Here is a 20,053-nt window from a genome sequence, read left to right on the forward strand (position 1 = left end):
TATCTGAAACGAGATGCTAACGGAACCTACTTCATGGACCTACAGGGTCTACTTTAAGTTACGAGGCTTAAATGAGTTAGTATGAATGCAAAGGACACAAAATGTCTGTGTCAAGATTAGTCATTATTAAGCATTAGACATTTTAATATTATTAGATATTATTATGAATAATGCCTTAGTTTTGTTGGATTTCACAGTTACCTTCTCTTTAAACAATTTTTCCCAACATGTTTCCATGGTTTAAATAAAAATAAATTTGAAGAACAATCTTAGAGTATTTATAAGCCCCTTGGATGACTTGGAATTTCCAAGACTTCACAGCCAGGTGAGTGGAAGATGCCTGCTTTGAGTCTGTGCTCAGTCCCAGCCTCTCCAAACCCCAGCAGACTCATAACCACTACAACACAGGAGTCTTCTAAAGAACCATCCTTCCCAGAGGGCAGTGTGTGTATGGGAGGAGAGGATGCTTAGAAATTTAAAACTATTTTAAATAGTTTATCTATGACATCCTCCCTTTTGGGGCATGTCTCATTACGGGTTTGAACAACTTGATCACAATCATTGAGGCACACACAAAGCAAATTACTAAGATCTTTGTTCTTCGTCAATACCCATCTGATAGACTTGAACCAGCAAATGAACTATGGATATGGCACAAACTAGGCATGTAATTTGCATTTGGTTCTTAATGAAACCTTTGGGCCAGTCTAAGTAGTCAAGTCACATATGAAGAGATCTGATCAGAGCCAACAACAGATGATCATGGGATCAAAAATCTGAGCCAATGACTTCTTTTTAGTTCTTTTCCAGAAGGTTTAAAATATACCTTCCTTTGTGGAGAAGCCATGATGAGGGGCTGCAGGCCACACTTATGCTCCAACCTAGTGAAGAAGGAAAAGCAGTACAGGTAAGTATAAGGACGCTGATGGTGATAACTTTGGGACCAGTCTGTGTATGTTGTCATCCATAAAAGGTGCTAGCAATCCAAGAGGTTTTGAGAGGACATTTGCACAACGCGAAAGTTAAAATAAAGTTGCAAAATTCAAGACTGGCTTCCAAGCAAAGCATTATGCTGAAAGTGCTTAGGTTTACCAGGTGAGAAAACTGAGGCTGAAAGAGGTTAAAACTTCTCACAGCTGGTGAAGGAATTCATTTAAATCCATGGGCCTATCGTCCTCACTCTTCTGTATTAGTTGACGAAGGCCATCTTCTACAGAAAACCATCTACGTCCTTCTTTTCATGTGCTCTGTGCTCTAAATTAGCCTACTGTTCCCCTACCGTCTCTTTTCTAATAGCTTACTCCGCATTCTATCTCTAGCTTTACAAGACTCTCTGTAACCCTCCTTTATCTCTCATCCGTCATCTCCCTTGAGCTCTCACTTAGCCTGTTCTAATGCGAAAGGCTTGGGCCTTTCCCAGGGCTTCCCCCAATCTCATCCCTCCAGCATTAGGTGGGGCTTAAAGGGCAATGACTGCCCCGGACTCCATACCTCTCTGACATCTCTTGATGTTGATATTATTACCCAGGTTTGCTGGTCTTTTTTCTGGTGGTCATTTTGGAGGCAGAGAGGAAGGCTAAAACAGAAAGACTTTCATGCCTTATGTCAGCCTTTTCAGTATCCTTACCACTGGTGGTTTGGGAAACATTTTTAGTGGTATGAGGGCAACTATTTTGTTTCAATAGTTATTTTTACAGATACCTTCTATCTTTGGTAATGAATGCTGATTTTCCATTTACGGTTACAATGTAATGCTCTTTTTTTTTTTTTTCTATTTCTATAACATCTATTTTTTAATTTATTTTTTAATTGGAGTATAATTGCTCTACAATTTTGTGTTAGTTTCTTCTGTACAACAACGTGAATCAGCTCTCTGTACACATAAACCCCACCTTCTTGAGCGTTCCTCCCACCCACCCCCACCCCACCCCTCTTCGAGCGCCCAACTAAGCTCCATGTAAGCTTACTGTAAGCTACAGTAACTTCCCAGTAGCTATTTTGCACATGGTATTATATATATGTCAATCCCCATCTCCTAATTCATTACACACACAGACACACCCTCGCTGTGTCCAGAAGTCCATTCTCTACATCGTCCTTGTACAGAGAGACGTAAGTCAGAAAGAGAAAAACAAATACCATGTATTGACACATACATATGGAAGGTAGAAAAATTGGTACTGATGAATCTATCTGCAGGGCAGGAATACAATGTAACATGTTATTTTAAAAATAAATTGCTTAAGAAACAATGCAAGTTGACTTTATATATATATATTAGTTAAATGAAAGTACAAGTGGACCACAGAAATAGCAAAAGGTAGACTGAGGTTTAAGAAATACTGCCTCAAGATAAGCCTTAAATCTCATATGCCCCAGATTAGCTCTTCTTGAAAAGTGGCCCCTATCTTTGCATGTGTGGTTTGGAACACCTTGGATGGGCCCACTTCTGGTGTGCGGATTCATAGAAAATCTGTGCTTTCAGGGCACTCAGGGAAGGAGTGTCCAATTGGATTACAAAACCAGGACCTACAGAAGAACTGTTTTCTGCAACCACTTGCTGCTCAGAGTGCACTCTGCATCTTACCCACTACCGTCTTTAGAGCGTCCCTGTTGGCTCAGTGGTGAAGAATCCATCTGCCAATGCAGGAGATGAGAGTTAAATCCCTGGGTTGGGAAGATCCCCTGGAGAAAGAAATGGCATCCCACTCCAGTATTCCTGCCTAGGAAATCCCATGGACAGAGGAACCTGGTGGGCTCTAGTTCATGGGGTCACAAAGAGTCAGATACAACTTAGCAACTGAGCATGCACACCGGGAACTAAGATCCTACAAGCTCTAGGCTCACTGAGCCTGCATGCCGCAACTACTAAGCGTTCTCTGCAGTCCGTGTGCCACAACTGGAGAAGCCTGCATGCCGCAACAAAGATCCTGTGGGCTGCAACTGAAGACCTGACTCTATCAAATCAGTCAATAAATATTAAACAAATAAATGCTCTTTAATCCATTGTCTTTTTCAAGTTCTTGCTCAAGAGGTAGGCTGATATATCAGGTTTCAAGGCAGAAGACATTGGGAGATTGAGGAACTTGCTCCATATCCCAGTGGCCAAGCTTTCCAGTCTCTGTCTGTCAGGCTCCCAAGTATTTGCCTCGGGCTGGACCTTCAGGCCACGATCACACTAGTACCGGAAGTAGCACAGGAAAGCAGTTGTAAGCTACTAAACTTGTCTTTCTTTCCACCTGAACTGTGACCCCAATTAGCAACCTGTCCTGTGAACACACCTCATTTAGGAAGAGCAATGATAAAGTAGTATTTATTGAATGTGCTAGGTGCTTTGAATACATTGTGTCTTTAATCCTGGAAGAATGTTCTCATATAGATGAAAATGCCTAGATAATCAGTTCACAGATTCTCTCTCTTCTTTCCTCCATTTCCCAAGAACCCAAATATATTTTTATTTGAATGAATCAAAACCTTGTTCAAGTTGCTCCATCGTTTGGCTGATGTGGTATCTGGCACCCTCTAGTGACAGAAAGATTCTTTGGTAGAAGTGATGTTCCTAGATCTTCAGCCATCTCTACAGGCTTGTTTAAGACCCATCCTCCTTACGGAAACTGTAACAGTCTATTTGTAACAACTAATTTTGATAACAGAGAATTTCTTATACCAACTATAAGCTCTGATGACCTACTTGTTAAGGCTCTTTTTAGCTGTAAGACTGTGGCTTAAACAAACATTGAGACTGTATTGAGATGGATAACTGTGGGTAGTCTAACTTTCGATTTCAGGACTAAGTCGATTCCGGACTCAGGCGACACTATCAGGCTTGGCCCTTCGGTGTGGTTTCTTCTCATCATGGGTTGACTCTGCCTTCAGCTCTGGCAGGAGCAACCTCATCAGTTCTGTACCGCAAATATTTCCACTTCAAATAGAGTGGAAAAAAGACAAAGAAGAGCGTGTGTCCCACTGTTTCCTGGAAAGCTCACAACAGAATGTGATGTGCTGGTTGCATTAACCAAGTAGGGTTCCTTGTCCTCCTCTCCCCCGCTTTACATACACACATAGACGCTAGGATCGGTGTCACTGCTGTGGTAATGATTAATCTTATGTGTCACCTTGACTAGGCCACAGGATCCAAAGACTTGGTACTTCTCTAGGTGTTTCTTAGATGAGATTGATATTTAAATCAGGAGACTCTGAGTAAAGCAGTTGCCCTCCATAGTATGGGTGGGCCTCGTCCTATCAGTTGAAGGCCCCAAGAAAAGGACTGACCTCTCTTGAAAGACAGGGAATTTTGCCAGCAGATGGCCTTTGCAATTCTCCCTTGGGTCTCCAGCCTGCTAGCCTACCTGGCACATTTTGGAGTCGTCAGCCTACATAATCACATAAAACAATCCCTTACAACACATCTTTCTCTCTCTCTCTGTTTATATATAGGTCTATGTAAAAATAGATAGATAGATATAGTTATATAAATCTTGGTATCTATGGCTAATCTGTATGTATCCTACTGGCTTTGTTTTTCTAGAGAACCCTGACTAATGTAACCACGTCAATAGCTAAGAAGACGGAAGAGGAACAAAGGCAACTTGGAAGATGTTGTTACCAGGAAGAAGGGGAGAAGATGTAGAATAAACAATCATGAATGTGCACTACAGATGGGGGTTATTAAAATCAATTTGCTGCTATTTAGTAAGAGAAATTTTGTTGACAAAAATTTTAAAACATTAGGGGATAAGAAATAAAAAGTCTTGGTGGTAAAAGGGTATTGGGGGTTTTCTTCCTCCCAGCTTTTTAAAATAAGTAGACATATGTTTGATTGTTATTCAGAATGAAAAGTTCAATGGCAAGGATTTCTTTAGAGTAAAGCAGCAGGCTTTAACTTACACTGTATGGACTGAGTAAAATCAGGATGGTTGTCCAAAGTGTCTCCCACATCTGGTGGAGTGCCCAAAACTCTATTATTAAAATTGTATTTCTTTGCCCTTGAAGGCCTGTAAAAATGTGTTATTAAAATAAACTGTTAAAGATGTCTGAACTGTTTCTTCCAGAATACCAGCATTCATCAGGTGTTCATTCAGGAGGTGTTCCTCAAAGAACTCCATAAAGAAGACAAAGAAGGCTGGGAGCAGTATAGATCACAGTCCCATCTTAGACAGTCAGAATGCATATTAGCATATTGAGGGCTCAGAGAACTCTTAGATTAGGAGATCTGTTTAAATTAACCCAGAATTTTCTAAAATCATTTGATCATGTAACACGTCTCTTCCCACAAAGTACCTATTACTATTTCATTAAACTTAAGGGTTAGGTGTGTGTGTGGAGTGGGGGAGATTTGAGGGGAGTTAGAAAGAGCAATGACTCAGGAGCAAGAATATCTAAGTTTAATTCCTGGATCTACTATTTACTAATTAAACTGTCAATGTTGCTTAAACTTTTATGGTTACAATTCTTTATAAAGCAAATATAACAATTAGCCACCTCACTGGGCTAAAGTGGCAAATATTAGGTATGGAAGAACCATTTGTGAAATGGTTGTTTCACAACCATTTGTGAAAGTTGTTGACTTATGATTCACTCTCAAGAGATGTTGATTTTGTCAACTGTCTCGCTCTCCTCTGTTCCTTCCTCCCTCCTTTCTTGCCTTTCTTCTTATGATTTTTTTTATTTCAATAAACTTCTAATTTCAGAATAGTTTTAAACTTACAGAAAAGTTGCAAAGATAATAGAGTCTCCATATGCCAGCCCCTCTAGACCCCTCCCCGCAACCTCCCACCATTCACTTCTTTTTGTGTCTGTTTTGGGTTGGGAACTGTAGGAGCAGGACTGGTCAGCTGGGATCTTCTTCACGGCACTAACAATCTGCTGGGCAGTGAAGCAGGGGACAGATAAATCCACACCTGTAAGACAGGGCCATGAGTGCGGAGCAGAAAACAAGGAGAGTGAAAGCAGTTAGGAGGAAAGCATTCAGCTCCTAACCTTGAGTTGGGAGTCAGGAAGATCACCCAGACGAAATGTCTTGAAAATGTCTTCAGAGAGGGATCCGGAAGGATGAGGGATGAGCCAGGCAAAGGCGGGGGTGGGGGGGGGGGGGGGCGGTAAGGAGAGTGTTCCTAACGGGATACAGCCAAAGGGCAGATGGGCAACACAGCGCAGGTGCAGAGCTTCGTGGAGTATGCCGGAGAAATACTGACCATTTCACCGGTTCCCAGCTTACCACCTAATTCAGAATCACGCTCATGAAGGATGTCATTATACAAACCTTCTTCCGTAAAACTGTTGCAAAACTGGCTAACCGGAATGATCAACTTTTCCAAAACAATAGTGACTTCGAGCTGTTAACCAAAGCACTAAAGAATACTTTTTTTTTTTTTTTTTTTTTTTTTTTTTACTATAAAGAAAATTGGCCAGGAAATAATGAGTAACAAAGGAGGGGAAGTAATTGTAAGTTTTTAATCATATAGCGGGAGCTGTGTGATTTGTCTTAGGAGTTAGCTTTGTACTCCTCCTGAGAATAAAATATAAAGGGTCCTCCCTCTTCGGAATCCCCACAGCACAACATCTGAACCTCTGCCTTGGAGAACTGCCATTTACAGACACTCGTCCGGGGTTCCTGTGAGCCTCTAACGTCGACACCACGGCACACGGAGCCGAGCCAAGGCTGGGTCTGCTCTGAGAATCCCAGCAGTCAGCCGAGGCTCCTGCTCCGAGCAAGACGTGTGCGCTCCGCACTTCAGTCCTCCCCAGCTGAAACTGCAGAAGAGTTTAGAGAGGACACGGGGCCCATTCTCAGGATCCTCACCTGAACCCCAGCATTCCAGTCGATCGCGGAAACGCTCCCAACGGGGAATGCCCGCTTGTGCAAAAAACGCTGGCTCTTTCCCCGCTCCCCGTGCAACACCCCGGCCCTCACCCCACCCCCCACTCCAGGCTCCGGGTTGCAGAATCAAAGGCGCCCTCCCCTACCCGGGCGTTCCCCAGCTAAGCTTCCTCCTCCAACCCCCACCCCCTGGCTCCGGGGACGTTTCTTTTGGTCTTTTCAAATGAGCCACCAACAGGTGTTCAGACACGCTGCTGGAGAAAGAGGAAAGCGTCCCGAGAGTAACAGTGCGTGAGCCCCCGGGGCGGACCCGGGAGGGGCGCACTCTTCCAGGCCGGCTGGAGCGCGGGGTGGGGCCAGTCGGGGCTCACTTCTCACCGGGTGCGTAACTCGCCCTGGTGCCGGTTGGAAAGACTCCTTCACTTCGGCGATTGCTCCACAGCCATGTCCGGGAACTGGGTTCTCTTGTCACTGGTGAGTCGTCTCTGCTCGGCCACTGGGCTGGCGGGGGACGCGCTCTGGGGGCGGCCGGGGGGGGGTGCGCGCGTGGGCGGCGGACTTGGCCGGCTAACTCCGCATGACTGCTAGGATTTCTCTTAAGGGCGAGGTCTCAGGAAACCAGGCTACTCGTTTTTCTTGGGGCTGGATGCGAAGCTGCGAGCCCGCGAGGCAGGCGGAACATCCCTGGGAACGCGGTTTGCGGCGCCGAGGGGGCCGGCGCCGGGGAGGTTTGGGGGTCGCTGCAGGGAGAGCCCCGTCTGAGGCAGGAAGGGGTCTTTTGGACAAGTCCTTGCAAGTCTCGCTAAGGCTGTGCTATGAACATTTGCGCCCCGGCGCGGTGAGAACTTGCACTCTCGAAATTGATAATAACAAGTTTTTCCAACACTTCCCAACTTTAGGGAATAAATCAGCCTCGAGGCAGTGGTTACACCGGAGGCTTTGGACCGCACCGTTTCTTTCTTGAAAACGTTATCTTGGGGCTGAATGCGCCTTAAAGAGACTTGTTTACCTTTTTACCGCTACACAGAAAAAGAAACTGTTTTGTTTCCCTTCCGGGAATCCCTCTCCTTGAGAGTATGAGTCACTATCTCAGGTTTGCCCTTTTTTTTTTTCCCCTCTCTCTCTCTTCCGTTTTTGTTTTTTTTTTTTTAATTTTTATTTTTAAATCTTTCATTGTTTGCCGGACGGGAGGCAACCCTGGCCCCGTTGCCCAGGCGGTGGTACCTGATGCCACCGCGCACGCGCTGAGCAGCCTGTCTTTGGCCTAGAAGCCTAAGCCGCATCCACCTCTTTTGGAGAGTCCCTACCTCAGGCTTCGTGATGGTGATCGAAGACCCCGGCCTCAAGGGGTTCGTGTGGGTTCCGAACTCTCTGAAAACCAGTGGATTCTTATTTGCTGTGCCTCATCGATGCGCCAGGCAGTGTGATAGGAATGTTTATGAGTATGATCTCAGTCATTTCTCGCAGCAGCTGCGCAGTATCTCCATCTTACATATGGCAAAATGGGGTTCAGACAGCTTACGTAAGTCGAGTCCAAACAGTAAGAGGCAGGACTGAATTTAAATCCAATTTAGATCCCTTTCCAAAGCCTGGGGGGTGGGGATGGGGGTATCGACCACACCTATGTCCAGAGGACACCAAGAGTTGGGAAAAAAAAAAAAAATCGATGTCTGGAACCGTCTTATGGTTGGAAAAAAAATTCTTCCTGGTCCTTTTGGAAGTGATGTACGATATTTGGGCTCCTTTAGAAATTTTCTTTGAGAAAATTTGAGATTCAAAGTTGGGAAGCCATTTATACAGCCTCAGATCACATTCTTCCTTACCATGAACCACTGCCTTATTGCAGTCTTGGTTGCTTTGACAATCTCTTAGGTCTTGGAACAACAATTCTAACAAGTATAGCAAAATTATCAAAGCCCAGAGCTACACTTTACTTTTATAGTAATACTATAGCGTCTCTACCAGGGGTGCCTGTTTAAAGCACCAGGGAAACTGCTTTTCTGAAAGAACGCACACGTATTCATACACACATATGTGCAAATACAGACATATTTATTTGTATATGAATATTATAATATCTATGATATATATTAATCATTTATTATTGTTATATGATATAGAGCCTCAGAAGTGAATGTTTATTGAATAAAATGTGTCAATACAGATGTGTAGAAAGAAAAAAATCTGATATAACTGTATCACCTAGATAGTCCTGTTTACACTTTGTAGTATATCCTCTATTTCCCTTTTCTTGGGTTTAGTTACACAGAATCCTGCCCTGCCCCCATCAGACCCAGCATCACGCCTCTGTTCTTAAAGTTTCCACACCATTCTGTCACCTTGTGTGTCTCCAGAAAATGCTTGCTTTTATGACTTAGCACTTAGTGGGGCTTACTTACTAGTCGCAAATAAATTAAACCAATTAAACTGAGGCGTGAGTGCTAACTACATGGAACACAGAAGCAAATTTAGTTCAGCCATGTCAGTGGACTGTAAGTGGATGGGAGGGAGCGGCCAGGCTTTCTTTTTTCTTCTTTCTTTCTCTAGTCCTCTCATCTCTAGTGTGATCTGTCATCAGCAAATAGTCCATCCTTTACCTCTTTGCTTCTCTTTCCATCTTTCTTCCCTCTTGAAGTTAGCTTTCTCTCTCTTTAGTTTCTGGGCATCGTTCAGATACAGAAGAAAAGGCACAGTTACTTTAGAAATTTGTGTAAGAAATAGCTGTGAGCACTGCTGCTGCTTCTTTTAATAGCACATAGTTCTGATAGCTTTTGTTTTGTACTATTTAGGTCTATGGTTAGGCAATTACTAGATAGCCATTTTCCTGTCCTTTATTTCTTGGAGTTTTCAAAATTATGGGCAAGGGAAAGGAGAGGGCAGCTGAAAAAGAAGCCGGTGTATTTAAAGGAGAGCTTTGAGAAGAAAATAAAGGACAGTTGTTCAATTTGTAATTTAATAATTTTCCCATAAACCAGGCTAAGAAGCAAGAAATAGGTTGCGGTGTGTTTCTGTTTATTGTTGTTTTTAGCAGGTTTTCCTTATCTCATGGTGGACTTGAAAATTCTTTTGAATAAAATAATATTATGAAATGTAATTTAAAACATTAACAACCAGGATGTAAAAACACACATTGATAAAAGATGGCAAGATTTGGAGGCAAAAATGAAATTGATATTTGAAGATCCTCAGGACTTTCACTGCTAGCTTCAATTAGATGAATGAAAACTCTTCTATTGTCCAGCTCCATAATACAATTACCACCCTTAGTGGCAAAACTAGAGTTTAATTTAGCAAAGCAGTTTTTACTCTTGCAATGAGTTTATAGAAGGAGAAAAGTGAGATAGAGGCAAAGAGGACTCAGGATTTTGATGTTGTCTCTAAGTAAGTTTCTTTGGAACACTAAACAAGTAAGTTACTTCTAAATAGTTCCTAAGAGTGGACATGTCTGCATTTCAAAGGAACCTCTCTGAAGGCTACTAGCACTATACCACAACTGCTAAGGAGTAATCACTTTCTAAGAGATGATCAAAAACCTGAATAAGGAAATCCCCCACTTGAAAACCCCTAATGAGTTAAGTGCCTTTTGGTAAATTATCTTGGGTTCCAAAAGTCCCTTAAATGAGCACATGTTTTGTAATAGGTACTAAAGACTTATTGACTTATGATGAAAAGTAACAATATAAAGGTAATAACATGTATAGCTTGTTACCAAAAAATTATTTGCAGAATCACTGTAAGTACCTTAATGGACAGTAGTGAATTCTTTTTGCTATGTGCTTGGATCTGTTTACAAAAGTGGGAAAACAGCATTTAACTACTTAATAAGTCCTTTCATTTCCTGGAAGACCTTTGCTTTGAAATGAAATAGATAAAATGAATAAACAAAAATGAAATAAAGTAGTGTATCTTTTGTTTTGTATGTAATTGGATTCCTAACACCAATTGAGTATCTTCCATTCAGTCTTAATCAGGAACAAATAATTCAAATGTACTTGCCTACTTTTATTTTCTTTGATGTGAGAGTATGAGTAGTAAGACCCAAATTAGAAAGTTGATCATTGTAAGACTGTTAACTTCACCTTCCTCAGAAGGAAACGGGCTGGTTCTCCTCTTTGATCACAGTTCCCTTCTTGATTTGGAATGAGCTTTTGTGCAACTGAGCCATCCCCATCTGTGGACCAGTTAGAATCAGCAGCCATTGCTCTACTGGACACCTGGCTAGAGACCCACTATGTGGGGGGTGATAGTAACTTTTGTATGAAATTATGCATTTTGATTAAGGCTAGTCTTATAAATTAGCAGTCTGACTACAAACTCGTTCGGCGGATGTACTCAGCCCAGCAAAGCAAGCAAACCTGCTAGATGTAGGTATTGTTAAGCTGTGAACTGGGATGAACTTGGGAAATTAGAATAAACTTTTTTTGGAGTCATTAATGTCAGGCTGTCCTATAGTTGAGTGATACTGCATTGTAGATTTAGTCTCCTCTGTGTTCTGGGACACCATAAAAATATAACCTGTGAGAATCGTCAATACTTTTGATTTCTGAGATCAGAGATCTTGGGGAAAAGAGAGAGGGATAGAAAGAGAGAGAAAATGTAATCAGAACATGTGGCATAAGGTTCCCACCCCTTGCTGAGGTTTGAGCTTTGGTTTTTAGCCATCTTCACAAAAGGATCTTTGTACCTCATAGACTGTTTTTTCATATGAATGTCTGTCTTAGGCGTGATTTCAAAAATTGGGCTTACATTGCCCCAGACTATGTTTTTATTTTTTAATATTTATTTATTTGGCTGCACTGGGTCTTAGCTGCAGCATGCAAGATCTTTAGTTGGAGCATGTGGGATCTAGTTCCCTGACCAAGGATCGAACCGAGGATCCAGTCCAGGCCCCTTGCATTGGGAGCATGGAGTCTTAGCCACTGGACCACGAGGGAAGTCCCCACCCCAGACTGCATTATGTCTATGCTGCACTGTCTTGACACATACAGAATGTGTATAGGCAGGTATGTATTTTTAATATTAGTTGCCCCATTTAAATGTTGGAGGATGTTGGTTTCTCTTGAAAAATGAAAGGTCTGGACCCACATGCCACCTGGTCCCCACCCTCCTGGATCAGGAGGCTGCCCCTTGGGTCCAGGTGTACCTCTCCACTTTGACAGCCCTGCCTACGCTTTGTTGTCTGTTCCGCCTGGATGCTTTATTCCTGTGACCCCTCTGGGCATTTGAGATTTCTTGGGCTCTAGTTTAGGATTCGGTAATCCTCCCATTTCCTCCACCAAAGATGACTTCTCTTCCTTTCAGGCTTATTTTTAGAAGGGTCATTATTTCTCCATGAAAAGTCAAATTCTGATTGGCAAGTGCAGAGCACAGAGGCAGTTGGTCTGTAATACTCTTCTCACATGTCAATGTACTCATTTGCTAACCTCAGATTTCGCTTCCTCCAGCCTTGAAGACCTTCCCAGGTCTTCAGCTGGGAGGAGCAGCAAAATAACCAGGGTTATTAGATACTAAATAACAAGGTTGAGCATAACCATGAGAAAGCCCCATTCTCAGAGATCCTGATTCTGTAGGTCTGTGTTGGTACTGAAGCATTTCTTATTTTTAATGTATCACTGTGTATGTGTGTGCTGAGTTTTGTCCAACTCTTTGTGACCCCATGGACTGTAACCCACCAGGCTCCTCTGTCCTTGGGATTTCCCAGGCAAGAATACTGAAGTGGGTTGCCATATCCTTCTACAGGGGATCTTCCTGACCCAGGGATCGAACCCGCATCTCTGTGTCTCCTGCATTTCAGGTGGATTCTTTACCCGCTGAGCCGTTGGAGAAACCATCACTACATGATTCTAATGTTTTTCAGGGTTTTGAGGACAGTTTTTCTAACTCTAGCACAAAACCCCAAATCTAATCCCAAATAGAATTCTCTAGGTTTCCTCATTCTATTTTATTTATGACTTGATTCAGTCAGGAGTCTAACTAATCACTTAATCTACTGACTTTACTATCTCTCTCCTGGTCTTCCCAGAAACCAGCCTTAAGAATGAAGACCTTACTGGAACAAGATTACCTTGTGTGTTTTTATTTACACACAAAAAATAAGAACGAATGAAATCTTCACTTATCTCTTTAATACTGAAAATTTTTTCTGTGTTTAGAAAATTTAGAATACTTGTTTTTATTTCAGTTTTCCAATAATGCACCTACTACAAAATACCATCACTATTAATATTATCTCACTTTCTATACAAATATATTAGAGATGCATTGAACAATCAGAAATGGTGGACTATTAATGGTTTTTTAGAAGTTCTTTTTCCTAAAGTGTTGATAAGTAACTAGAAGTCTGAAAAGGGAATGACCAGTACTCATCTGTTGTTATATTTATGTCCTGGACAGTAGGGGACAGCGAGATTTCAATTTCATAGTGGAGGTCTATAAGACTGGGAAGTTCAGGTTCTTACTGGCCCCTGAGGATTCCAGTTCTGAAGACCATTTTCAGTCTCTAATCTGTTCAGCACAGTGATGGTTGAAGATGGGAAATCCTAATACTCAGCTGCAAGGGATTCCTAAATGTGTGTGCACCACGTACCTCCCTCAAATCCAGACTCAGGGAATCAAGAGGTGGTGGTGTGGGCCGATAGGCACTCATTTCCTGTGGCTGCCGTAACAAAGCACCGCAGACTTGGTGGCTTAAACAACAGAAGTGTATTTTCTCTCAGTTCTGGAGGCTAGACGTCTGAGATCAAGATGTCGACAAGTTTGGCTCCTTCTGAAGACCCCGAGGTGACGATCTGTTCCATGCTTCTCTCCTTGGCTTGTGAATGGCATTCTCCCTGTGTCCTCACATCCTCTTCCCCTTGTCTCTGCGCCCAAATTTCCTCCTCTGAGAGGGACACCAGTCATATTGGGTTAGGGTGCACCCAATGACCTCATTTTAATTTCCTCTTTAAAGACCCTATCTCTAAATATGGTGACATTCTGGGTCACTTGGGATTAAGACTTAAACAGAAGAATTTGGAGGTGAGGGAGAGACAACTCAGCCCATGAGTCTGACTCTCTTGATCCAGCTGTATGACATGGACCAGTCACCCGACCGCCAGTTTGGGGCAGAGCTTCTTCTAACAGATGAAGGGCTTGGGTTGGTCATCTCTAAAACTCTTCCCCATGATTACTGGAGAGCTTGTAGTCAGTCTGAAGTATGTGCTCAGTATGAAAACTTCTCACTGACCATTCTAAGCATCTGTCTTCTTACTCTTGTCATTTGAAGGACTGTCATTTTTCACCTTCTGACACCTTTTTTTTTTCTCCTCTGCTTTTAAAAATTCTTTTCCTGTTGTTTTGAACTTCACTGAGAACAGAAAAAAAGATGATTTTTTTTTTAAACTTCCTTTTCAAACCCTGGCTCATCTCTTAGGGCTAATTGCCACACTGATTCTTTGAAGTAACCCTAATGGGATTCTCAGTTTTTTCCAGTAGTTTGTATAATTCAGTCACTGTGAGGCTACTCTATTTTTAATTGCCATGTTAGATCTTGAGTGTTTACAATTCCTGGGAAAGCATGGTGAGCTTGTCAAAGGGGAGTGATATGCCTCAAGGGTGGCCATCGATTTCTGGATCTGGCCCTTCCTTTGTTTCTTCTATGTAGTAACCAAGTTGGCTATGAAAAGTGATCTATCATATGAGGCAATTAATTAATATAAAGTCAACCGTCATCTGATACAAGGGACAAACTCTCATGTCAACCTGTTTTTGAGAGTTTCAAAGGGAGCAAACGCAAAGATCAATGGTAGGCTAGGAGGATTCCTGGTTCCTAGCTATTCATTGCAAATCCCTGCCCCCACAAGGGACTCACAGTGCCTTTGATGGCAGTGCTCAGAAACTCAGCTCCCAGATGGGAGGAAGGGAAACCCAAACTCCCCTTCTTTTCAAGACAGAGATCAGGGCTAGGAAGTTTCCCCCTCCCTGCCAGCCAGAACCCCAGCCTGGATAGCCCTGTCACAGTTTTCCCAGACTAGAGGGCTTGGGATGGACTTCTGGTTTTCAGAAGGTTCCTGCTAACTTTCTCCACCCTCAACATGCATTTGCTTTGAAGGTTCATTGTAAAATTAACACTCAGGCATCTTGCCCACAATTGTCTGAAAACAAACTGCGTTGTTTGCATGCCTAAATGGAGAAAGCAATTAGGAAACTGATTTATAAACCAGAACTAGAGTCCAGATTTGCACCAGAGGTGCTGAATCTTCTCTTAGCCCGTCCTAATGGGGGTTATCCAATGAGTCATTTCACATACTCTGTTCAGCTTCCTCAGCTATAAAATAAGAAAGTAATAATTCCTCATGTGTAGGTTTATTGTGGCGATCATGAGGTGATATATATGAATGAACTTTGTAAAACCCCAGGCAAATGTCAAGGGAGAATAGGTAAATGACTCTAGGGTTTGGTTTCCTGACAACACTTTCATGAATGATTCAGAAGGACTCTATCCATTCCTCCTAATGACATTTTGGTCATAACATTCTCCTCACTTGGGATGCTAGATATGAATTGCCACTTCATTGTCAGAACTCTCAATATTCTGAATTTAATAGACTAATATTTTTATGTGCCATTTCTCAAAATGAATTTCACCAGGTTTTAGGCTTTATGCTGTTAATGCATCTACTAGGCATGCTAAATAACAAATCTTACCTTTCTTCATCATTTCATAAGAAATTTTGTGATTTGCAGAAAATATTAAAATCTTGTAGATAATGAAAGACTCAAGGAGATCCATTTTTTTAAATCTATGTAGAAGTTGAGCAGATGGCTACATGGTCCCTTTCTGCTCTGATGTTTCAGGATTCTACAGGATTGCATTATCTGTGGTTATGATTGGCTCTATCATCTCACGACACTATGTCTTTATTAGTCAACATGTTAATTACCTGTGTGGTTCAGGAGACATTGATCTTTATCTCTGTTAATAGCTAACTGCTAATAATATTTTTGCTGAGGACCTCAGGTATGTCCCCATTTGGGTTAAGCCAAGTTTCTCTGGGTGTGACTTGCCTGGAAAGCCCTTTCAGCTAATCATCTACTTGCAACAAGTCAGTTTTCTTATTCAGTGGCCTTCACAGACAAGTCTTCCTAAACGAGCACTGCCTCACACCTCAAATTCTGCATGCCCCCAAGCTTGCCTGATTCCTTTAAATAGTCTTACCCCTCCTGGTTATGTCGCCTGTTTCTTTGTTTCTTCATCATTTCCCTCCATGTGATGCCTAATATTATTTGTCTACATGACTGGACCCTGGCACCCAGATATTTGTTCCAACAGTACTCTGGATAATTCTGTGATGGCTTTGTTTGTTTGCTTTGTATGAGTTGAACATTTAAAGTGCTAAACTTTGAGTAAATTAGATACCTTCTGCAATGTGTGTGAGTCTCATTCAATCAGTTGAAGGCCTTAGTAGAACGAAGACTGAGACCCCTTAAGGTAGAAAGAATTCTGCCAGACTGCCTTTGAATTTCAGCTGCTACTCCCCTCTGACTCTCCAACATACTGACCTACCCCATCAGCAGAATCTGGACTTGCCAAGCCTTTACAGTTGTATGAGCCAGTTCCTGAAAATCAATCAGTCTCTGTCTCTTCATACACACATACACACACACACTCACTACTGGGTCTGTTTCTCTTGAGAAGCCTGACCAATACACTTCACGTACATATAAATGCTATAAGAGCTCAGAGAAGGCAATGGACTCCACTCCAGTACTCCTGCTGGAAGATCCCATGGACGGAGGAGCCTGCTGGGCTGCAGTCCATGGGGTCGCTGGGAGTCCGGACACGACAGCGATTTCACTTTCACGCATTGGAGAAGGAAATGGCAACCCACTCCAGGGTTCTTGCCTGGAGAATCCCAGGGATGGGGGAGCCTGGTGGGCTGCCATCTATGGGGTCACACAGAGTCAGACACGACTGAAGCGACTTAGCAGCAGCAGCAGCTATAAGAGCTGAGTCTTTATCTGTATACTGCTCTGTTCCCGGAGTCTGTCTGGCACAGAGCAGGCACTCAACTGGAGAAGGAAATGGCAGCCCTCTCCAGTATTTTTGCCTGGAAAATCCCATATATGGACAGAGGATCCTGGTAGGCCATAGTCCATGGGGTCACAAACAATTGGACATGGCTGAGTGACTAAACAGCAACAAAGGTACTCAGCAAATATTTGCTCATTTAAATAATTGATTAATGTATCAGCTAATATTATTCCCAGCAGAATCTAAAACTAGGTCCTTTTGACTTTTTAACCTTTGTTATGATGGTTAATTTTATTTCTTTTCTCCTCATGTGGTTATCATTTTCCTTAGTTTATCTGCTTTTCAAATCTTTAACTAATTTTCTGGCCTTTTCAGCTTTTTTGAAAAACAATTTTTGAGCATTCTGATCATTTAGTTCTTTGTGGGTTTCCTGCCTCGTCACAATTAAAAACACCCCAGTTTCTGCTAGGAAAGTTTGGGTTAAATCTTTGCATACTGCAAACTTGAGCTAATTTAAAAACTTAAAAAAATGCAAGCTGTGTGGAAACTGCTTACATCGTATCATGTAATAGTTGAATATGCTCTTTAGACCCATCTTTCTTTTTTTAATCCTTGACATAATTGTTTGATACTGAAGTAAGTAGGAAATGTTTCCAGAAATTGAACTCTCTGAAGCTGGTGTGATCAAATATGAGGTGAGTTTGGTGGTGCCGGTGTCTGCTTCAGGGCCAATGTGACTGTCTTTCACCGCTCTACTCCAAGATTCACATTTCTCAAATTCTGAATGTATTTTGGACAGAGACTTTTGATTTCCAGTCAAAAACTTCAAAACTAAAGCAAAATGGATTAGCAAGGACATTTCTTTCAGACAGTTCTAGAAAGTTGAGTATATGCACAGTGTTTTTAGAAATAACACTAATATAACAATTCATAAATGCAAAATGTGCTGCTCCTCTGAGCACTTGATCATTTAAACCAGGAATTGTGGACCTGCTCATAATATTGTCACATGATTATTGAATGAAATTAGCATACCAAGGAAGATGGGCCCTATAGCTGTAGGGTACACACACACACACTACTGTGCATCAACTTTGAACACCTTTGAGCTGTCAGTTTTGACTAGTCCAGTTTTGACTCAAATCTCTTTGAGTTTAAATCTGTGGCATTTTCTTCAGTTTCTGATGAGAAACCAGAATTGAAAGAGGAGAGCAAGTGGTATCTCACTGTTAACTCCCTCTTTCCAGGCCTTGAGGTGGCTGATAACAGAAAGAAATTGCTCCTACTCAATTTGGTTGCTTAGATTCAGTTTTCCATTATCTGTTTTAAGGGGTTTACTGATTTCTTCTAGCTACAGAGATTTGTACATTTGTGCAAGAATTGTCATGTGCGGGCATTGTCTGGAATGTTATATGGTTAGTATATTTCATTCCTGACTGTCACATAGAGCAAAGTTTGTGATAGAATGAGGATCCTAAAGCATGAGTGATTTTCATTTGAAAGCCCTTCCCATCTTAACAGTGAATGCTTTGGTGTGATTTCAATCACATTATTTCCTAAAGTGTCCAATTCAGTTACTGTTCATTAGCTATTGATTCTATGATTTAGAAGAGGGACTAATATTAACAGGGTGATCTTCTGTAGAGAAGGTAAGAATTGGGGAACTGTCATCTTGAAAAGAGACATTAATACTGATAAATATCTTTAGTTCAGAGATGCTTTAGAAAAAGACCATAGGTTCAAATGTGTTTTAAAAAGTAAAAGTCAGGCAAGTAGAATGTTAAAAAAAATTCCCAAATGATTAATATATTACAAATAACATGTCCCTGTGCAAGTCTGCTTTTGGAAACTTAATGTTCATTTTCGATTATAATCAGTGTTACACAGCTCTCTATTCACAGAACCTGGCACAGAGTATATGCTAAAGAAATGTCTGTTGGGTTGAAAAGGCAGTGGTTTGATAGTGAAGCCAGCACACTGAGGCATAATTCCTCTGATCTGTTTACCAGCTCCAGTTATTCTTTAAATAGAATCGTTGACATAGAAAAAGTAAGCTACATTTTACGGTGAGTTGGGTGTAGCAAGAAAAACACTGTAATATGAGTAAGGTGACTTAGACAAGTCCTAGCTCTCTGCTTTTTGCTCATGAGTGACCCTGGATAAGTCAGGTATTTTCTTGATATTCTGGTGTGATTTTTCCTCCTGGAGTCTGGATGTTAGTAATGGATCTTTGTTTTTTTATTTATTTTTAAAATATTTTTCGTCCTTTCTTTGACTGTGAATCTTTGTTGCTGCACACAGACTGTCTCTCTCGTTATAGCATGTGGGCTCCAGAGCTTGTGGGCTGCAGTAGTTGTGGCATGTGGGCTTCGTTGCTCCATGGCATGTGGGATCTTAGTTTCTCCAACCAGGGATCGAATTCATGTCCTCTGCATTGCAAGGTGGGCTCTTAAGCACTGGACTACCAGGGAAGTCCCTGGAAATGCATTTTTAAATCAGCCATCCCAGAAGGAAAAGATGGCAACCACAACTCCTTCATCCTTCCTTCCTTGGAGGTCCCATGGTATCTTGTGACTTAGAGGGGAATGCAGGCTTTGGTGACAAAGGTGGAAGGGCTAAAAGGGAAGATTTGGGGACTCCTGTGACAGTGACTTATACACAAAGAATGTTTAGTTCCCTTAACCCAGGAGATGCCATGAAGTAGAAAAAAATAATGTATGCCATGAAAACTGTGAAAAATGACCTTGAGGGACAAAACCCTCAGAACTAGTAGTTTAAAAAATTTTGATGCTTGGCAATGAATTTACATATTCCACATAGAATGAAAGATTATTTAAATTTGTGTTTAGAGAGACACACAATAAATGTTTAGAAAACCTGAGAAAGGAATCAAATAGACATTAACCCCAAATGTTTCTATACATTTTAGGAGCTCATTTTTCTGAGGAACTCAAGCCTACAACTGACTCTAAGATAAATCTGACACAGTGTCCCTTATGGGTTTTGTCTCCCAAACAGAGGAACCAGTATTAAAAGAAGTTCATTTTTCCTGAGTAAAAGTGAAAAAAATCCTGTGGGATTTATTGTGAAAGCCACCAGGCTCTTCTGTCCATGATTGTCCAGGCAAGAATACTGGAGTGGGTTGCCATTTCCTTCGCCAGCAGATCTTCCCCACCCAGGGATTGAACTTGAGTCTTCTGCACTGTTGGCAGATTATTCAC

At 41.8% G+C, this 20,053-nt stretch overlaps 1 protein-coding gene and 1 long non-coding RNA gene across 4 annotated transcripts in view; one reads left to right on the forward strand and one right to left on the reverse strand.

The window, feature by feature from the left end:
- Positions 1–6,439: 6,439 nt before the first annotated feature.
- Positions 6,440–7,334, reverse strand: LOC122709541. Its single transcript, XR_006345549.1, has 2 exons — positions 7,199–7,334; positions 6,440–6,753 (listed from the first exon to the last, which is right to left on the reverse strand). It is a non-coding gene; the product is annotated as an uncharacterized LOC122709541 (long non-coding RNA).
- Positions 7,162–20,053, forward strand: part of FAS (Fas cell surface death receptor) — a 44,431-nt gene continuing 31,539 nt past the window's right edge. For all 3 annotated transcript variants that reach the window (XM_043927006.1, XM_043927004.1, XM_043927005.1), the window contains exon 1: positions 7,162–7,294. In XM_043927006.1, coding sequence (XP_043782941.1) covers positions 7,265–7,294 — 30 coding nt within the window. In that variant the 5' untranslated portion in view covers positions 7,162–7,264. The remainder of the gene's footprint in view (positions 7,295–20,053) is intronic.

This window comes from Cervus elaphus, chromosome 15, assembly GCF_910594005.1.
Source record: "Cervus elaphus chromosome 15, mCerEla1.1, whole genome shotgun sequence".
Taxonomy (NCBI): domain Eukaryota; kingdom Metazoa; phylum Chordata; class Mammalia; order Artiodactyla; family Cervidae; genus Cervus; species Cervus elaphus.